The 19,596-nt window shown below is 42.4% G+C and overlaps 1 protein-coding gene across 1 annotated transcript; it reads right to left on the bottom strand.

Moving 5' to 3' along the window:
• Positions 1-1,422: 1,422 nt before the first annotated feature.
• LOC120920516 lies at positions 1,423-18,206 on the bottom strand. The gene is made up of 4 exons (XM_040332636.1): positions 17,857-18,206; positions 9,152-9,457; positions 6,598-6,686; positions 1,423-1,625 (listed from the first exon to the last, which is right to left on the bottom strand). The coding sequence occupies exons 1-3, from the start codon at positions 18,152-18,154 to the stop codon at positions 6,598-6,600; spliced, it is 693 nt and encodes a 230-aa protein (XP_040188570.1). The 5' UTR covers positions 18,155-18,206; the 3' UTR covers positions 1,423-1,625.
• Positions 18,207-19,596: the final 1,390 nt, after the last annotated feature.

The raw sequence follows: 19,596 nt of genomic DNA, 5'->3' as shown, positions 1-19,596 counted from the left end.
CGGTATCGGGACAACCCTATAGCAAAGTATAATTTCTTCAGTGTTGTCACATGAAAAGATATAAAAAAATATTTACCTTTGTGAGCTACTGTATATTCTAAGGGAGGGTGCTACCTAGTGGGAATTATGCTAGCACACCCTTACTCTCTCCCCTACGTCTAAAACATGGCATGTCCCCATGCCACCAAGTGTGGGGGAAAATGCTGATACTGTCCATTATGCAAATGACTACAATTAAGTAAATATAAAATACATTTTTATGGCACTTGAACAGTTATATTACAAAAATTACCAAAATAAATTGCAAGAATGTACAAAAGCAATGCAATCAGCGGCAGTCAATTTGCAAAACAGTGAGACAATTAAATGTAAAACACTGGATCCACCATGTGGACCCACTTCCCTGACAGGATGCCAGTGAACTGACAGTACTACGTCCTCTGCCGCACAACGCAGCCCCTTATAAATGTGCCAACCATAATTATAGTCTTGTGGTAATTTTTTAACTCCCGGGTGGTGACATAGTCACTAGCGTCCTGCATCATATGAGGCAGCCCCAGGTGATCCCAAACTACACCTGAATACTATCTCTGGTGTTCATCCTCAGGTCGAAGACTTCCTTAGGTTGTGTTTGTCAATTACAATGGTCTAACTATGGGGACACCACATCCCAACTGTAAAAGATTCTATACACAGTGCTATTTGCAAATTGACTTTTAGGTGCCCATAGACTACACATAAAAGAAATCCACATTTATTAAAAACACTGGGGTAGATTCAGATAGATTAGCGGATCTTTAGACCCGCGTAATCTATCTGATTTACGATCCGCCGGCGCAAGTTTGAGAGGCTAGTGCAGTATTCAGAAAGCACTTACCTCGAAACTTGCGCCGGCGGATCGTAAATCCCCCGGCGGAATTCAAATTCCGCGGCTAGGGGGAGTGTAGTATTTAAATCAGGCATGTCCCCGCGCCGATTTAACTACGCATGCGCCGTCCGCGAATTTTCCCGGCGTGCATTGCTCCCAATGACGTCGCTAGGACGTCATTGGTTTCGTCGTGAACGTAAATTACGTCCATCCGTATTTGGGACCGACTTACGCAAATGACGTAAAAAGCCTAACGCAAATGACGTAAAAAAAAGCGACGGGCGGGCGTTCGTTTCTGAATCGGGGAAAATCGGAATTTGCATACTCGTTGCGTAAAAAACCGAAGCGCCACCTAGCGGCCAGCGGGGAATTGCAGCCTAAGATCCGACTTTGTAAGTCACTTACACCTGTCGGATCTAAGGGAGATCTATGCGTAACTGATTCTTATGAATCAGTCGCATAGATCCTACCGTCGGATCTCAGAGATACGACAGCGTATCAGGAGATACACCGTCGTATCTCTATCTGAATCTGCCCCACTGTGTTTACACCCTTTAAAAAAAAAAAAAAAAAAAAACAATTCAAGCTATAAAGCTCCCTTCTCTTTATGGATACCTGGACATACCATATATCAAATAATTGAAACCACTTTGAGCAGCTTGCTTAACATATCAATGTTCAAAGGAATCCTGTGTGCCTCAACGTGTTTCGCAGAGCCTGGCCTGCTTCCTCAGGATGATGGGGAAGAGCAAATCATCTGTAATCATGCAAAAAATTGTGAGAGATAATGAAAAACTTTTCACAGGAGACATGTCAACATTCTTATGAAAGGAATACATTTAAATATAGGTATAACTAAAAGACAAAACTTGTTTTTGGATGGCGTGGAGAGGGATTAGAATACCTGTTGAGCTTTCTGAAATTATAAAGAAGGTCACCTTTTGGCACACAATATGTAAGCAAAGTATGCATTGCAGGAAGAATACAGCTGATTTACATCTATTATATTGCCTAAGGGTCTATATGTGTCTGCGCACTCCCCTGTAAAGATACCAAAATAGATATTTGAAAAACGAAATTCCCAGATGACTAGGTTTATTTGTGCACATGCTAGATGTAAATTAAAATTCACACCGCTACAAAGACCCAAAACAGCAGCAGGGCTTGCACTACCAGATTTATATTTATATTACCTGGCAGGGCAACTAAAACATTTAAGATCTTGGGTAATGCAGGAACCAGAAACAAGAGTGGAAGAATATTTGCTAAGCAGGATGCAAGTAAGTGACCTTCTGGTAGGACTAGAAACAACTGACTTGAGGAGGGTTGGGAGTAAAAATTCCCATTCTAAAGCTGGTTAGGTCAATATGGAAGGAGGCAAAACAACTGACGGTATTTATTGATATCCCGCCAGAAACTGCCTTGTGGAATAACGCAACATTTGAACACTTGGAAGCATTTGAGGATAGTAAATTTTGGAAATAGAAAAAGGTAACAAACATTGGTCAGATGTATGATAAAAAATATATTATCATATGAGAACTTGTGTAAACAATCTAAACTCCAGAGTAAACAGTTCTATAGGTATTTACAGCGTAGACATGTATTCAGGGCCGTCTTTAATATGGTTTGGGCCCTGGGCAAACATTTTTTTTGGGCCCCCCTCCAGCTTATTTTGGGCCTGGCTGGTTCACATGTATGTTTTGGCGGTCCTCACTTGTGCAGGTACAGCAGCCCATTGATTTGAATGGGCTGCCATGTCTTCGTTTCCTGCAGAAAAAAGGTGCATTCAGCATTTTAAAAATACAGTTGCCTTGAAATCCATTCTGCTTTTGCACCATGCTACTTACCTGCAGTTCTTACACACACAAACGCACTGTTTTTAAAAGCGTGACCTAAACGTCTAAAAATGTAGCAAGTTTGACAGTGCGGGAACTGCAGATAAGTCACAGCAGACAGCATAATGGACAGACAGTGCTGTATTTCAGTGCTTGATGGGCATAGGCGTGCCGTGTGCGCAGCCTATTACATGAGGCATGCGCTTTTCTTTGCAGGAAACGCAGGCATGGCGGCCCATTTAAAATGAATGGGCTGCTGTGCCTGCGCAAATGTGGACCGCCAAAACACATACATGTGAACCAGCCAGGCCCAAAATAAGCCTATCAAGCAGTTAAATACAGACAGTAATGCCATGTGCTCTGAGGCCTTACTCAGCCTGGACTGCAGGTCTGGTCTGTGATTTAAAGAGTTCCTCTATTTTACACATGGCATGGCATGGGGTCCCATGGTGCTAAAGCAGAATGGACAGATGGTGCTGTGACCCCCATGCCATGCCATGTGTAAAATAGAGGAACTTTTTAAAACACTGACCAGACCTGCAGTGAATCATCAAATATTATAAAGACTTTGGGCACACTCTACAGAAAACTTCTATTTACAATATAGATTAGCAAACAGTGACATACCTTGAGGAGCAGGACATGAAGAAGTCAGCCTCGGGAAGAGCAAATTGGGGATGTTATAAAATCACATTCTAATTCACTTTTATATACAAGCAGCACCCAGTGGCAGGAAGGGAGAAGTGCACGTCTAAAGGGAAGCCAGGGGTGCTGTACATTTTAAAACACTGGGAAGGGAAGCAGTGCTGTCACTGGCTGCGTGCCGCTGATGATTTTCAGCCTGATTTGTGGGCAGCACAGGGGCTTAACAGGCGGCAGGGATCAGGAATTATTTGGCCACTTACATAGCTTCAGGCATGGGCCCCCTGGAGCAGAGAACCGGGGGGGGGGGTGCTGCCGCCTGAAATTCGGAAGCAGGGGGGGGGCTGCCGCAAATTTAGAAGCGGGGGGCCTTTACAAAAAAAGAAATAAAGAAAAATATATATAAAAAAAGGGGTGTAGCCATCCGGGGCCCTGGGGACCTCTGGGCCCTTTAATAAAAAAATATATATAAAAAAGAAACATTTATAAAAAAAAAGGGGGGGGTTGCCATCCAAGGCCCTGGGGACCTATGGGCCCTTTAATACAAATAAAATAAAAATATAAACAAAAATAAAAAAATAAACATTTATAAAAAAAATAAAAAAGGGTGTTTGCCACATGGGGCCCTGGGGACCTCTGAGCCCTTTAATAAAAAAAATATATATATATATATATATATATATATATATATATATATATATATATATATATATATATAAAACAAATAAAAAGAAAAAAAGAAATAAAATATGATTTTTTTTTTTTTTTTTTTAAAGGGGGGTTGCCATCCGGGGCCCTGGGGACCTCTGGGTCCTTTAATAATAATAATAATATTATTTTATTATTATCAGTGTTTACAAAGGAGTTGGAGGTACTCCAGCATGGAGTTCAAAACACTTTGTGCTATTTTCTAAGTGACTTAAGATGGATACACACTATACAATGTTCTTTAGATTTTTTCCTTTAGATTTACCAAAACCATATAATAGGAGGTCAAACCTAAACACTTTCAATTTGTATGCAGTCAGGCAGGCAATTTGCATTACATAGTTGAAGGTAAATCTAAAGGAAATTGGACAATAAAAGTTGCATATTGTGTATCCAACTTAAGAGTTCCTAGCCTATAGGGGGCTGTTGCTGATCTAACAGAGACTATTAGCTACGAAAGAGGGATCAATCAGAGCTGTACAGACCAAGGGGAGGAATCAATTGGAGATGTACAGGATAAAGGAGAAGAATTAATCGGAGCTGTAAATATGGTGGAAGTTGTCCCTGGCTTTGTTACTGTTAAGTTGAGTATCCCATAATAAACAAAGGGGTGGGTATGGTAACTGACCAACCACCATGGCCATTGACCAAATATGTCCATATCACCGCATCCCTTTGTTTACATTCAGCTGACCACTGGATATTCCCAGTAGACAGCTGAATGTCTGGCCAGTAATGTGTCACTGGCTGCTAGGAAGCTGGTTGGTTGTTGTCTACCTAACAACCAATATAAAAAATGTGCAGTGATGTGAATAATAAAGTGCAAAGTGCGTATCAACTAATGACATAAAATTCATCCAATATATAGCATAAATAACATTAATTCCAGTGAAGTGCAAAACATGTGTACACACCCACATTGAAAAAACAAATGTAGAAGAAATTAATAAACATTCCACATAAAACGTGTGTAACAAAAGTCCCAAGAGAAACTTGAATGAGATTAAGCCCAGAAGTAGCCGAAAGAAAGTGGTATTTCTAACCAACCTATGTACCGCAATCCATGTATAAGTGAAACATATCACCAGGGAGAAAGATGTGAGGATACCCTGGAAAGCCCTCTAGAAAAAAAATCACTCCACCTCGTGTTAGAAATTAGGGGGCTTACCGGATAAGTTTGACCCACAGTTAAGGCGGTCAAAATAAGCTTCAGCGAACAAGATGGGGCATCAATAGGGTGTAATAACCAACATCCTAACAATCAGCCTGAGCGAGAAGCTCCCCTGCAACTGGAGGTTCCGCTTGGCGGACTGGAAAACAAACCATTTAGTTTGCCCGTTTGTCGAACAGGCAAAGTTCCAACTAAAATCTACTTCAGTCTGAATCTCATCATGAGCACTAAATATTTTTGTGTTTATCCAACTGTAGCGGCCTGCTACTTTCATAGCTGGTGCTGCTTTAAATTTCGAGGATGTCCAGAGATTTAACTACCTCTGACCGTATTGTTTTTTTTCCAAATTTGGACCTCTGTTCCAGCCCTGGCTGTACTGTGAGTGACCACTATTGATGTCTGGGGTGTTGGTACCACCCCAGGCCAAGGGTGGCAGCAGTCAAGTCAGGGTGTATTGGGTGTTAAACTCAGCAGCCAATCAGCGGGGGTTGATCGCCTCACTGTGCATGCTGGGAGAAGGTACTTAAGGGACAGACTTCATTTAGTTTGTCGTTGTCGCCATTGTTGCAGATCCTGGCTGTCGTCCCACCATCCCCCTGTGTGTGGCTCTCATGGCCAGGGGTGCGTGTTCAAGTGTTCCTGGTTCTGGGACCACGTTGGTCCGGAACTGTGATCTACCAAGTAGTCAGACTGGGTCTACGTTCGCAGAGTGGTCCTGTGCTGTCCGTCCTAAGGGAGGAAGCCACGTGATGAGGAACCTGTCTTGGAGAGTACCGAGCATGAGGCTGGTATCTCAGGAGAGGCCTTGAACTTCATCGAAGGATGCACTGTTACTGAAAGGCTGAGTGATGTTCACCTGTCAGTACTGAATTCACAAGAGTTTATTCAAGAGAGATCCGGGTGCTTAATCCTGTGTTGAGAAGGATTCTGGACCGAATATATATTCATCTTTGGGAAGGTCTGTGGCAGAGACTTTGCAAAACTTTCCATGAGACACCTTGGCTGCTAGGCTAGTGAGAGAGGCCTATCCAGGTGCGCAGTACCCACTCTGGCTAGAGTGGCGACGAGAGCTACATTGCTGGAAGAAGGAGTGTTTCCGAACAAAGTTGTACACCTGAATCTACTACCTATTAACTTTTCCACCTCTTCAATTACTACTTTAATCTTTTACCCCGTTGGGTAATAAAGCAAAGGAAAAATAAATCCTAAGGTGTGGACATTGAAGTTTCTTTTCTCAGCTCTCATCAAGTACCCAAACCGCGAATGAATAGAGGTAACATGCCACCCAAAACAAACCAGCAGCTCCTTCAGGGGTAGTGTTACACAACATTATACAACAATGAGATATTTATGATGGAACGTCAATTTACCTATTTACACCTGTGGGTCAGACATATACAGCAGATGCTCAATACCATGAAGGTTGCTGTTAGGGCAAATCTCAAATAGATTTCATATCCTAAAAAATATAAAAAATAAAATAATTTAAATTAATTAAATTCAGCCAGTGAAAAGCAAAATCCAATGTAACTTCCCAAAACGAATATTGACTTTTTTTGCGGATGTTGAGCGAACCCGAACTGTAAAGTTCGGGTTCGGTACGGACTTTGGGTTTTTCCCGAACCCGGACCCAAACCCGAACAATTGAAAAAAGTTTGGGTCCGGGAAAAAAAAATGCGCGGAGGTCCCCGCAAATTCAATAACCAGACCCTTTAGGTCTGGTATGGATATTAAGGGGAACCCCGCCGTCAATTTAAAAAAAAAATTACGTGCGGTTCCCCCTAAATATCCATAACCAGACCCTTCAGGTCTGGTATGGATATTAAGGGGAACCCCGCTGTCAATTTAAAACAAAAATGACGTGCGGTTCCCCCTAAATATCCATAACCAGACCCATTATCCGAGCACGTTGACCTGGCCGGCCGCAGAAAAGAAGGGGGGACAGAGTGCGGCCCCCCCTCTCCAGAACCGCACCAGGCCACATGCCCTCAACATGGGGAGGATGTCCCCATGTTGATGGGGACAAGGGTCTCATCCCCACAACCCTTGCCCGGTGGTTGTGGGGGTCTGCGGGCGGGAGGTTTATCAGAATCTGGAAGACCCCTTTAACAAAGGCGACCCCCAGATCCTGCCCCCCCCCCGTGTGAAATGGTAATGGGGTACACTGTACCCCTACCATTTCACGAAGGAAGTGTAAAGTCTTGTAAAAAAAAAAAAAAAACACACTGACACGTAGAATAAAGTCCTTTATTAATAATAAAAAAAAAACTCCAGCGGTGATAATCCACTCGTTCCCGGCATCCTGCGTTGTCCTGATCCTGCGACGGCTGCGGGTGATCTCCCGCGATGAGAAGATCCTGCGTCGGGTGATCTCCGCTCCAGCGATGAGAAGATCTATCCATCCAGCGCAGCAGCATCCCCGACCTCCTCTCACCGCTGGACACAGCCCAGCGAATGAGCGGCTGAAGCTGTGACATTACTTATATAGAGGAGGCAGGGCCACCCGTCACGTGACCCCGCCCCCTCTGACGTACCCTCTGTACGTCACTGGGTAAGCCCAGGGTCTTTCCTCTTCCTGGGCTTCCCCAGTGACGTAGCAGAGGGTACGTCAGAGGGGGCGAGGTCACGTGACGGGTGGCCCTGCCTCCTCTATATAAGTAATGTCACAGCTTCAGCCGCTCATTCGCTGGGCTGTGTCCAGCGGTGAGAGGAGGTCGGGGATGCTGCTGCGCTGGATGGATGGATCTTCTCATCGCTGGAGCGGAGATCACCCAACGCAGGATTTTCTCATTGCAGGAGATCACCCGCAGCCGTCGCAGGATCAGGACAATGCAGGATGCAGGGAACGAGTGGATTATCACCACTGGAGTTTTTTTCTTTTTATTACTAAAGGACTTTATTCTACGGTGTCAGTGTGTTTTTTTTACAAGACTTTACACTTCCTTTGTGAAATGGTAGGGGTACAGTGTACCCCATTACCATTTCACACAGAGGGGGGTCAGGATCTGGGGGTCCCCTTTGTTAAAGGGGTCTTCCAGATTCCGGTAAACCTCCCGCCCGCAGACCCCCACAACCACCGGGCAAGGGTTGTGGGGATGAGACCCTTGTCCCCATCAACATGGGGACATCCTCCCCATGTTGAGGGCATGTGGCCTGGTGAGGTTCAAGGGGGGAGGGGGGCCGCACTCGGTCCCCCCCTCTTTTCTGCGGCCGGCCAGGTCAACGTGCTCGGATAACGGGTCTGGTTATGGATATTTAGGGGGAACCGCACGTAATTTTTTTTTAAATTGACGGCGGGGTTCCCCTTAGTATCCATACCAGACCTAAAGGGTGTGGTTATTGAATTTGCGGGGACCTCCACGCATTTTTTTTCTAAAAATCCGTGTCCCATTGACTACAATGGGGCTCGGAGTTCGGGTTCCCGAACCCAAACTTTTTTTTTTTAAAGTTCGGGTTCGGACCCGAACCCGAACATCCAGGTGTCCGCATAACTCCAATGTTGACAACTGAGTCGCTTTTTGGCACTCCTAGGCTCTCCAGAGATTAGATCTCCCCATGGTTATTCTCAAGAGTTTATAGAGCTTCGGGAGGGATGAATCCTCTATGGCTAGGTCTACATCCTATCTGGTAGCCAGACCTCAATATTAGTCTCTGCTGTCGGAGACTGCTGCTGCGTAAAAAAGCTGAGTGCTGACAGAACACTAAAAAAGGGTATATATGTGCCGCCTAAATGTTTTGGGGGCATCTTGTTAGTTAGGAACTTACCAAAGTTTAGTACGTAGCTCAGATGGGTAGTTGTTTTATGCTACTAAATTGGTCTATAAAATCCTCCTACACTGAAACGGTATTCGTTTGTGTGGATCTGGGCCCCATAGCGCTTTAATATTCAGGTTCTTTACTTTTTTTTTTTTAACAAAGGCTTACCTCTTGTACCTTTTTTTGGAAACCTCCATTGGACCTGGATAGGAGAAGAATTGCACCAAACTTCACAGATCACATGATCTCTGTAGGTCCATGAGTGATTTGATAGTGAGAGCAGGTTTACACAAGTCCAATTTCCATCATGGTCTTCCCTACAGATCATTTTACCTTTGTGACATACTCCGGAGACATTCCAGGTCCATTGAGTGATGTTACAACTCACATTTACTGCACAAGCCAGCTGAATGATGTCAGAAGGAGGCAGTGAAGAAGCCAACAGTGTCACAGGGCTTTGGATCCTGGGGTTTTCTAAAGACATGCATGGGAGGAGGAGTTAACAAGTCAATTATTCTAGTCAGTTCCTGTACACCTCAAGTGTTATTTCTAAGGCAAATATATATCTCTGTTTGAGAACAAAATATAATCATTTCAATTTCATGATAATGCCTAGTGTTGAGCAGAATACGCCATATTCGATTTCGCGATATATCTCGAATATATAGTCGAATATTCGAGATATATTCGCTAAATTCGAATATTCGTGATATTTTATCGAAATGAAATGATTGCGAATTTTCGCTATTGCGAATGCGAAAATTGCGAATTTTCGACAACTGCGTAAGGAGCACTCTGATTGGCTCAGAATATTCGTGATATTTTGCACTCTGATTGGCTCAGAATATTTGTGATATTGTATCGAAATTTCGCAAAATGCGAATGCGATATTGATGGCGAAATTTCGGAAGGAGCACTCTGATTGGCTCAGAATATTCGTGATATTTTACAATACAAAATAATTGCGAAATTTCATCAAATGCGGAAGGAGCACTCTGATTGGCTCAGAATATTTGTGATATTTTACAATACAAAATAATTGCGAATATTCGGCAAATGCAGAAGGAGCACTCTGATTGGCTCAGAATATTCTTGATATTTTACAATAGAAAATAAAAAGTGTTTTGCATTGGTGGTGATTCTTTACTCTATCCATCTGTCACAGCCGTTTGTCAATCAAACACCTTGAAGATTGAACACGTTCATGCTGCATGCTTTGGACTTTTTTTCACTTCACATATCAAAGACATTTTTATGAAAGATTATTTTTCTATTATTGGGACTATATTTCTTTATATATTTGTTTCACTGTGTATTTCACAAGTTATTTGCGCTTGCTTATTTTATAATTTGCCCACATGTCTTGTCACTAGACATATTTTTTATTCTTGTAGAGCGACTCCATTTTCTGTCTTGTATTAATTTATGTTGTATAACATTTTTGAGTTGCTGCTGTATTCTCCCCTTTTTTTAAGGTATGCGCAATTTTTTCCTTCTTACAAAAAAAAATAATATCAAACATACAAATATTCATAACAGAAACATACACAAAGCCCCCCCTTTTGCATCAGAGACAATCAGAGTTCTCCTACCACAGTTATCGAAAATTCGCAATCATTTTCGCATTCGCATTAGCGAAAATTCGCAATTTTTTTTTTTAATATTCGGCAACAGAAAAAGGATCGCCTCAGCTTAGCTACTCGGCCCAGGGTCTCTAATCATACCAGCAATGCTTTTATACGTTGATAGGATGTGATCTGTTTTAAAAATAAAATTGAAAAAATGCGAATATTCGGAATAGCGAATATTCACCGCGAAATTCGAAATATATCGCGAATACTCGAATATGCCATATACGAGCCGAATATTCGCAATACGAATATTCGTGAGCAACACTAGTAATGCCTAAAAAATGAATGTCTCTTGTAGGATATATGTTGTTCAAGATTTTTGCTTGAAATCATAACTTTAAGCATATAGCTAAATGCACAGTTGAAATACATATGTATACATTTGTTTACCATCGAATAAAATGTTATGCTGTTCACACAGCTTTCTAAGTTAAACAATCCTGCCACACATCAATGCCAGGTCCTGACCATTTCTGATATTTACAGCATTGTAGAATGCAATGAGTTCTGCTGTACAGGGGATCACAGGAGGCTTGTATAAAAGGGTAGATTTTGGCACTTTGGTAACTGTCTAAAGATTATTTTTTTCAAGAAATTAAAGATGAATTCCCAACACCCTTTACACTGCACTTACAGTATCTGGTGTGCCAGTAATCTTCCCTCACCCACATCTACTGGTGTACACTTTTAAATTCCATACAGAGCCATGAAGGCTGTGTAGCAGCATAATGCTGGCAGAGGCAAATGGTCAAGGGGCACTGACCAATGAGATTATTTTCTCATGTCTCAGAAGTTAGAAGAGACTCTCATTGGTCAGTGCTGTCACATGACCACATTGACCAATAAATGCTAGCCATTGCTGAAAATATGTTGCTATACAGCCTCTGTGGCTGTGTATGGAGTTTGACCACTTCACCTCTGGAAGGTTTTACCCCCTTCATGACGAGGCCATTGTGCTACTTTAACTAGTAATTGTGCGGTCATGGAACAATGTACCCAAACAAATTTAAATCCTTTTGGTATTTGATCACCACTGTTTTTTTATTTATTTTTTATTATATAAACAAAACAAAAAAATACTTATTGCTTTTAACCACTTAAAGACCTTGCCTGTTTTTCAGACTCTGTGTTTACAAGATTAAAACATTTTTTTTTGCTAGAAATCTACTTAGAACCCCCAAACATTATATATTTTTTTCTAACACCCTAGAGAATAAAATGGCGGTCATTGCAATACTTTTTGTCACACCGCATTTGCGCAGCGGTCTTACAAACGCACCTTTTTTGGAAAAAATTTACTTTTTTGAATTAAAAAAATAAGACAACAGTAAAGTTAGCCCAATTTTTTTTTATATTGTGAAAGATAATGTTACGCCGAGTAAAATTATACCAAATATGTCACGCTTCAAAATTGCGCCCTCTCGTGGAATGGCGTCAAACTTTTACCCCTAAAAATCTTCATAGGCTACATTTAAAAAATTCTATAGGTTGCATCTTTTGAGTTACAGAGGAGGTCTAGGGCTATAATTATTGCTCTCGCTCTAATGATCGCGGTGATACCTCACTTGTGCAGTTTGAACACCGTTTTCATATGCAGGCGTTACTCACATATGCGTTCGCTTCTGTGCGCGAGCTCGTCGGGACGGGGCGCTTTAAAAAACAAAAATGTTGTTTTCTTATTTATTTTAATTTATTTTACACTGTTTAAAAAAATAAAATAAAATGGGTCACTTTTATTCCTATTACAAGGGATGTAAGCATCCCTTGTAATAGAAAAAATCATGACAGGTCCTCTTAAATATGAGATCTGGGGTCAACAAGACCTCAGATCTCATATTTAGACTAAAATGCAATAAAAAAAAAAAATTGTCATTTGAAAAAATGACAACAGGAAAATATGCCTAAGAAACATGGGCGGAAGTGACATTTTGACGTCGCTTCCGCCCTGCTATGCTATGAAGATGGGTGGGGGCCATCTTGCCCTCACTCGTATCCCAGCCAGGCAGGAGGAAGGACCCCATCGCCTCCGCCGCTGCCGATGGCTCCAGTAAGCGGCGGAGGGCGCGGGAGAGCGGTGGGCCCCTCTCCCTCCGCCGTTAACGGTGATCTCGCAGCAGAAACCACCGTTATCGTTTACAGAACCGCTCACAACAAAGATGGATATCTCGGTTGTGGCAGCAGCTGCTGCTGTTACCGAGATATCCATTTTTAAAGTCCCGACGTATATATACGTGAGCGGGTCCTTAAGTGGTTAAAGGATAAGTTCGTCTTTCATAACATGTTACATTTTACACCCATATTCCCCCGATCCCCTGCTCTGACAGCAAGCGGGGATCTTTGCCTGCTAAAAAAATGAAGAAAAAACAAAGTGGTCGTGCGAAGCTCGCTCAGTCGCGTCACTCACTCATTCATTCATTGTTCACTCATAATTAAAGTCAGGCTTCGGTGCTGTAGATCTCAGCACAGTAGTGAGACAGATTCCAGTCCAAGATAACATTTTCAAGGCTGTCAGCTGGGTAAACCTCCAAAACTAAGAGAAAACATCGGAGGGCTCCAGACTAAGTGCAGCATGTAAAGGCATGGTACACACATACAGGCTAATCCCGGCTAATCCCCCGTTGAAGTCCTATCGTGACAAAACGATCGTAGGGTGCCATGACGTCATCGCGTTCCGTCCTGAACGCCGGCTGTGTTTTTTCTGATCGAGTAGCGAGAAGCATCAGAACAGCAGAGCGGAGGCGCTTCTCCAATCCACCACCTCTTGCACAAAATTCACTGCATAATTGTAAGTGCATTATCTATTAAACCTTTCTCCTTGTTAAACGTTATACGCTATGAGAGATCCTCTTTTCTTGTCGTTTACGTTATCCTGGATCATATGCTGAGTTCCTGAGTCTTACTGAGATTATCTAGATGGACAGGGTATTGGGAGACCATACTTCCCACAGGCTCCATGAGACTGATGCAAAGCAGTCTTTTCCTTCGGTAAGCAGGCAATCTTATCACACAGGTGTACTGGTGAAATCTATCCCACTAATAGCAACCAGGAGGTCATCACATTGTTTGTACAGCAGTATTTTTTTCACAAGAAACAATGCTGGATTAAGTCACTTGATTCCTTCACTTCATGGCTTCTATGGACTTATTTCTTTAATACACCAATTTTTTCTCTTATCTTTCTGGCTTTCTAATTTATTCCAGAAATGAACTTTTTCATTTATTAATTTCACTTAATGAATCCTACATTTATCATTTATTAGCGCTGCACTGTTCTGAATGAACTGTTCTGAACTTATATAGCGCTACACATGCGAACTGAATCGCCTCTGGGCGCTTGTTTGAGCACATTCTCCCTTGAGCTCAAAAGAGGTGGGTTTTGATCTTTCTCCTAAAGGCCAAATGGTTCTCCTCCAACCGAATGGAGGTTGGTAAAGTGTTCCAAAGTTCTCAGTTTTTATATTTTGCTAAGTTGTTGTACACAATTTTAGTGCTAGCAGCTCACTGTTCTATGGTTTATTTCATTATCACTTTATGCTAGCGCAGCGTCAGCCTTTTGTTTTTTTTCTACACACATTTGGCAACTCAGATATGTGGAAGAATCAGTACATATCAAAGAGTCCGGGTCCACAGTTCCATAGTATCCACATCAACTGTGTCCTGACAAGCAGAAGTGTACCAAGAGCAGTGATTTCGGGAGCAGTGATTTTATTAATGCTTAAAGCTTAAAGTGAAACAATAAAAGTGAAATATTCCTAAAGGTTTTATGCCTGTGGGGGGTGTCTATAGTATGCCTGTAAAGTGGCGCATTTCCCCCCGTTTTTAGAACAGTCCCACAGCAAAATGAAATTTCTAAAGGAAAAAAAAGTAATTTAAAACTGATCGCGGCTATAATAAATTGTTGGGTCTCGGTTATACAGATAAAACTCATTGAAAAAATGGCATGGGTTCCCCCCAGTCCATTACCAGGCCATTTGGATCTGGTATGAATATTAAGGGGAACCCCAAACCCCAAAATGTAAAAAAAAATTGTGTGGGGATCCTCCCAAATTCCATACCAGGCCCTTCAGGTTTGGTATGGATATTAAGGGGAAACCCTGCGACAATTAAAAAAAAAATGGCGTAGGGGTCCCCCAAAAAATCCATACCAGACCTTTATCCGAGCACGCAACCTGGCAAGCTGCAGGAAAAGAGGGGGGACGAGAGAGCGCTCTCCTGAACTGTACCAGGCCAATGCCCTCAACATGGGGTGGTTGCTTTGGGGTCTGACCCCAAAGGGCCTGGTAATGGACTGGGCAGGGGGGGGGGCATGTCTTTTTTTCAATGAGTTTTAGCTGTTTTGCCGAGAACCAACAATTCATTACAGCCTTAATGGCCATACAGCCAGAGTAGTTTTAAATTACTTTTTCTCCCTTTAGAAATGTAATTTTGTGCAGGGACAGTTCTAAACACAGGACAAAATTTGCCACTTTACAGGCATACTATAGACACCCTCCAGGCACGATATTTAAAGGAATATTTCACTTTTATTGTTTCACTTTAAGCATTATTAAAATCACTGCTCCCGAAAAAAAATGCAGTTTTTAAAACTTTTTTTGCATTGATACATGTCCCCTGGGGCAGGACCCGGCCCCCAAAAACTTTTTATGACAATACCATGCATATAAGCCTTAAATAAGCTATTTTGGTTTTTCATGTTCGTGTCCAATAGACTTTAACGGTGTTTGCATGTTCGATCAATTTTTTTGCTTGTTCGCAAGTTCTGGTGCGAACCGAACCGAAGGGTGTTCGGCTCATCCTTAATGCACAATACCAAACTAAAATATGCTTTTAAAGTATGCAGTCTGCTTAGGTGTCTATTACAGACAAAACCTCCATCACTTTTCAGTAAGGATAAAGGACATGGTTTTGATAGAGGGAGTCTACAATACATATGTTTAGTTGTATTCTACAATGTTTATAGGGTGGAAATCTGAAAACTGAAAACTGAGTGATTCAGAGAATATAAATGGAACACAACATTTTTATGTAAAAATTCCGTGCTACCTAACTTGATCCTAACTAATTAAATGTAAAATAACAAATTATTTATAAGAACCGTGCCTTTTCAATAAACATATTATTCATAATCCATATATCACATAGTGAAGATCAAAGTGCATAATCCAATTATCACATAATATGGTAATGAAACAATATTGCAAAATATAAAGTGACAGAAATACTGAGGCAATGAAACAATATTAAAAATATAAAGTGGTCAACATTTGTGAAATTATATAAAGTGCTGAGGTGCGTAAATGCTGTGCTGCACTAATCCCATAATGCGATGCAGCCCAAAATCGCATCAAAAGTCCTTCTATGATTTGAGAACTATGATTCCATTAGTGCTGTGACATCCACACACAAGTGCTCCCCACCCTTAAGTAGTAGCCGCTCACCACTGAGCATGCGACCTTGAGATTAAGCTTCGTCTAAACACGCTTATGAATCACCTCTGGATTCTAGATAGTCCCAAAGTGTTTTGAGCTGCTGTCTCCAGCTCTGTAGTACGGTCTCCTCATAAACAAATGATAAAAACGGCTCGATAGTGTGATATCATTTATATCAAAATATATTTATTCAAGAAAAAGCCCTTAGAGAGGGTACGCACATAGTTATGGTGCGTCAGTGCACCGCTCTATGCAAAGCATGTAAAAGTCCTAAAAAATCTGGGGATTTGTTTGCGATCAAATGTTTCACCTCTGTGGGCAGACCAGCTGCCGTCTCCACCGTGCTGTCTCCACCCCTACGCGTGTCGATACAAGGTTAATTTTGTATCTTCATTAGGGGGATGCACTATGTGATGTATGGATATTATGTTTATTGAAAAGGCACGGTTCTTAATTTGTTATTTCACAAGTAGCGTTACCCCCTCAGGAGCCGCTGGTTAGATTTGGGGTCAGCGTAATTGTGTTACCTCTATGATGTGTCTAGGGTTGAGGATGATGAGAGTAGTGATGGAATGTCCAGACAACAGGGTGACGTTTTCAATGCTTTTATTTTCTGGCCCAACACTACCAACAATACTTGAGGTAGATAGGACAGGTTGGTGAAAGGAGAGAACTTTGCAGATTCAGGCCTATGGATCAATGGAAGCAGTCCTGCTTCTAGTAGCAACTTTTACTTCGTCGCCACTCCAACCGGAGTGGGTGTAGTGCACCCGGACAGGTCCCTCTCACAGGCCTTGCAGCCGGAGCGTCACTAGAACTTCTGGGAAGTCTCTGCCACCGACTTGGCTCTAGTAGAATTAAGATTCGTAGTGAGACCTCTGCCACAGGCCCAATACTCAAGAACGTGAACGGTAGAGTGAATCCTCCCAGTGACACAATTTTGCCTGAATCTCCCTCAGGTAGACTTGATAGTTTGGGGTCACCGACTGACAGTTTGCAGCATACAACCTGTCAGTGTCCGGTCACCCAGATCCCCGATGGTTCGTCTAAGCCCTATTGGATCACCTACCTCCGGGATCACCTCAGACCGACTCCCCACCGAACAGTACAACTCGCTTGGGATCTTCTTCTTTGAATGTGGAACCCAGCAAGTCACTGGGGTCCCCTTGCAGCCTCAGTCGCTCCAGGCCATGAGGGCCCAAAGTCGGGAACTCTGCGTGGCACGTGCACCCCGACCTGGTAGGCCAGGCCGGGGCCCGTGATGTGCGCACACCCTAAAGGTGGAAACCAGGAACGGGCGAAGACTCCAAAAAATGGCGTCTGTCACAGAAATACCCTCCCCCAGCATGCCCCGCGAGGGAAAAACACTCCTCCAATTGGCTGCTGGGGAAAAGCGGCTCCTCCTGGACCCCTCTGGCGCCACCTGCCATACAGAGATGGAACTACATCTCTGGAGCACAGAATGACCCACAGGACAGCCCAGAACTGACAGAACCCAATTTAGCAAAACAGCACGGATAAAAGCAAGGCAACTCTCTCATCCCCCAACTAAATTTAACATAGCACCTGTACTGAGAAGTACACAGGCGCTACACACATTTAATTAGTTAGGATAAAGTTAGGTAGTGCGGCATTTTCTCTTAAATTTTTGCATCATACGGCTAATGAGTACGTGATTAGTGCCAGCTGCTGCTCATCTAGTTTATTTTTCTCAGCAATAGCAGGTAGCTTGTAAGTTTTTATACACAGTTTTAACATTTTTATGTAGCACAAACCTGGATTAAGCACAAATCAAAGAGGAAAAATATATTACCTCCAGTAATAAGAGCTGTTCCATTGCCAAACATAAGATTATTTTTCTGAATGAGGGAACAGTAATATTTTCCAGAGTCCGTACTGCTTATATTGTGTATTTCTAGAACAGGGCCGGTGTCACCTTGCTTACAGTTAAACTTCTCAGATGAATTGCCTCGTCTACAGAATGCAACTTTTTCCAGCTTTTTAGGCTCCCTCCAAGTACTCCGAAACCAGTAGAACATTCTAGTTCCATTTAGTGAGTCATTGCTGACCAAACAAGAAATATTCAAAGAGCTTCCAGAAGGAGCACACATCAATGTGTGAGGATGACATAGTTTGATAGCCACTCCTGTAAAATAAAATGAATTACCATATATTAGTCATCATTGCTTAATTCTGAGTTAAAAAGAAACGGTGTGTTTATATTTTCTATATGATGGTCAGGACTAAATATATATATATATATATATATATATATATATATATATATATATATATATATATATATATATATATATATGTGTATATATATAAAATTGAAGTCGGCTAAATATGAAATATTCCATAAAAAAACATTTTGTATCCTTATATTCAGCCAGCAGGTAGCTTTTTAAAAAAAAGCTCCTTTTCACGTTTCCTTTATTTTCTTTGTACTTGTAAGAAAAAAGTCTGTTCTCTACAGATCTCAAGAGCACATGCAGAAATCTACAAGCAGAGACTCATCTCCTAATGGGCAGCTCAGAGATTTCAGACAGAGAAATTGAGCTTCAAGGCAGGTGGATTCTGTACTTTTCTTTAGATAACTCATAGTGCTCTGGCAATCCTTTGCGATATATTAAAGCCCTACTCAGGCATAACTACATGGAATTGTAAGGGGTAGGCAGGTGACACTTCCTCCTCATTGGTTGCCAAGCAAGGGTCACATGAGAGGCCTACCTTGGGTGGGTTCTTCTGGGCTATGCTAGCCATTTTGAACAGGGTCCCTACCTTACACATGGGGTAGCTTTACTTGGACAGACAACTGATCTCTATTAAATTTCCTCAATGTAAAATATTGTACATCACCACGGTTACTGATGCATTTAGAATGTTCACACAGAGCCAATGCGCTCTTCACCTGTTCAGTGTACCGCTACTACCTCACTCCCAGTAACTGTATGGAGCCCTGCTGTGCACCTAGCGCTAACTCCTCATGTGCATGGTAAGATCTATTGCACTCAGATTGCAACAGTCCATTCCTGCTGCCAGAGACCTTCCTGCTCAGTGGTCTCTTTCTCCATCACCCATAGCAACCACAGTTGCAGCTCCGTATACCCTGCTACCAATTAAGTATCAGTACCCAGTTTCCACCTGCTGCACCTACCCTGCCTTCAACCCAGTCATCTCTTCTCTGCTATCTGCAACTATCCCACAAAAATCCTCCTTAGCTACTGTGCCTTCTTGTTTACCATCCTCCCACTTTTTTTTCCATTAGCTGCATCTCCTGCTTACAACCCGGCAGTTGTTTACAGCTCTTCAGTAACTAAACCTAAGAAGAAACTGAAGTTTTTTACAACCCGCACAATCCTGCCACTGTCTAATAATGCCTTCAAACCAGCCGATCTGTTCCAATCTGCCTCCACACCAGCCAACCTGTTTCATTCTACCACCATGATGGCCAATGGGGTTTGGCCTTCATCTGACAGACCTGAACACGCTGCACAACCTGCTGTTCTGGTGCCCGCTACCTAGCCTGCTGTTCTGATGCCCTCTGTCC

This window comes from Rana temporaria, chromosome 13, assembly GCF_905171775.1.
Source record: "Rana temporaria chromosome 13, aRanTem1.1, whole genome shotgun sequence".
Lineage (NCBI taxonomy): Eukaryota > Metazoa > Chordata > Amphibia > Anura > Ranidae > Rana > Rana temporaria.
Note: the sequence above shows the minus strand (reverse complement) of the source record. Positions and strands in the feature narration are given on the sequence as shown.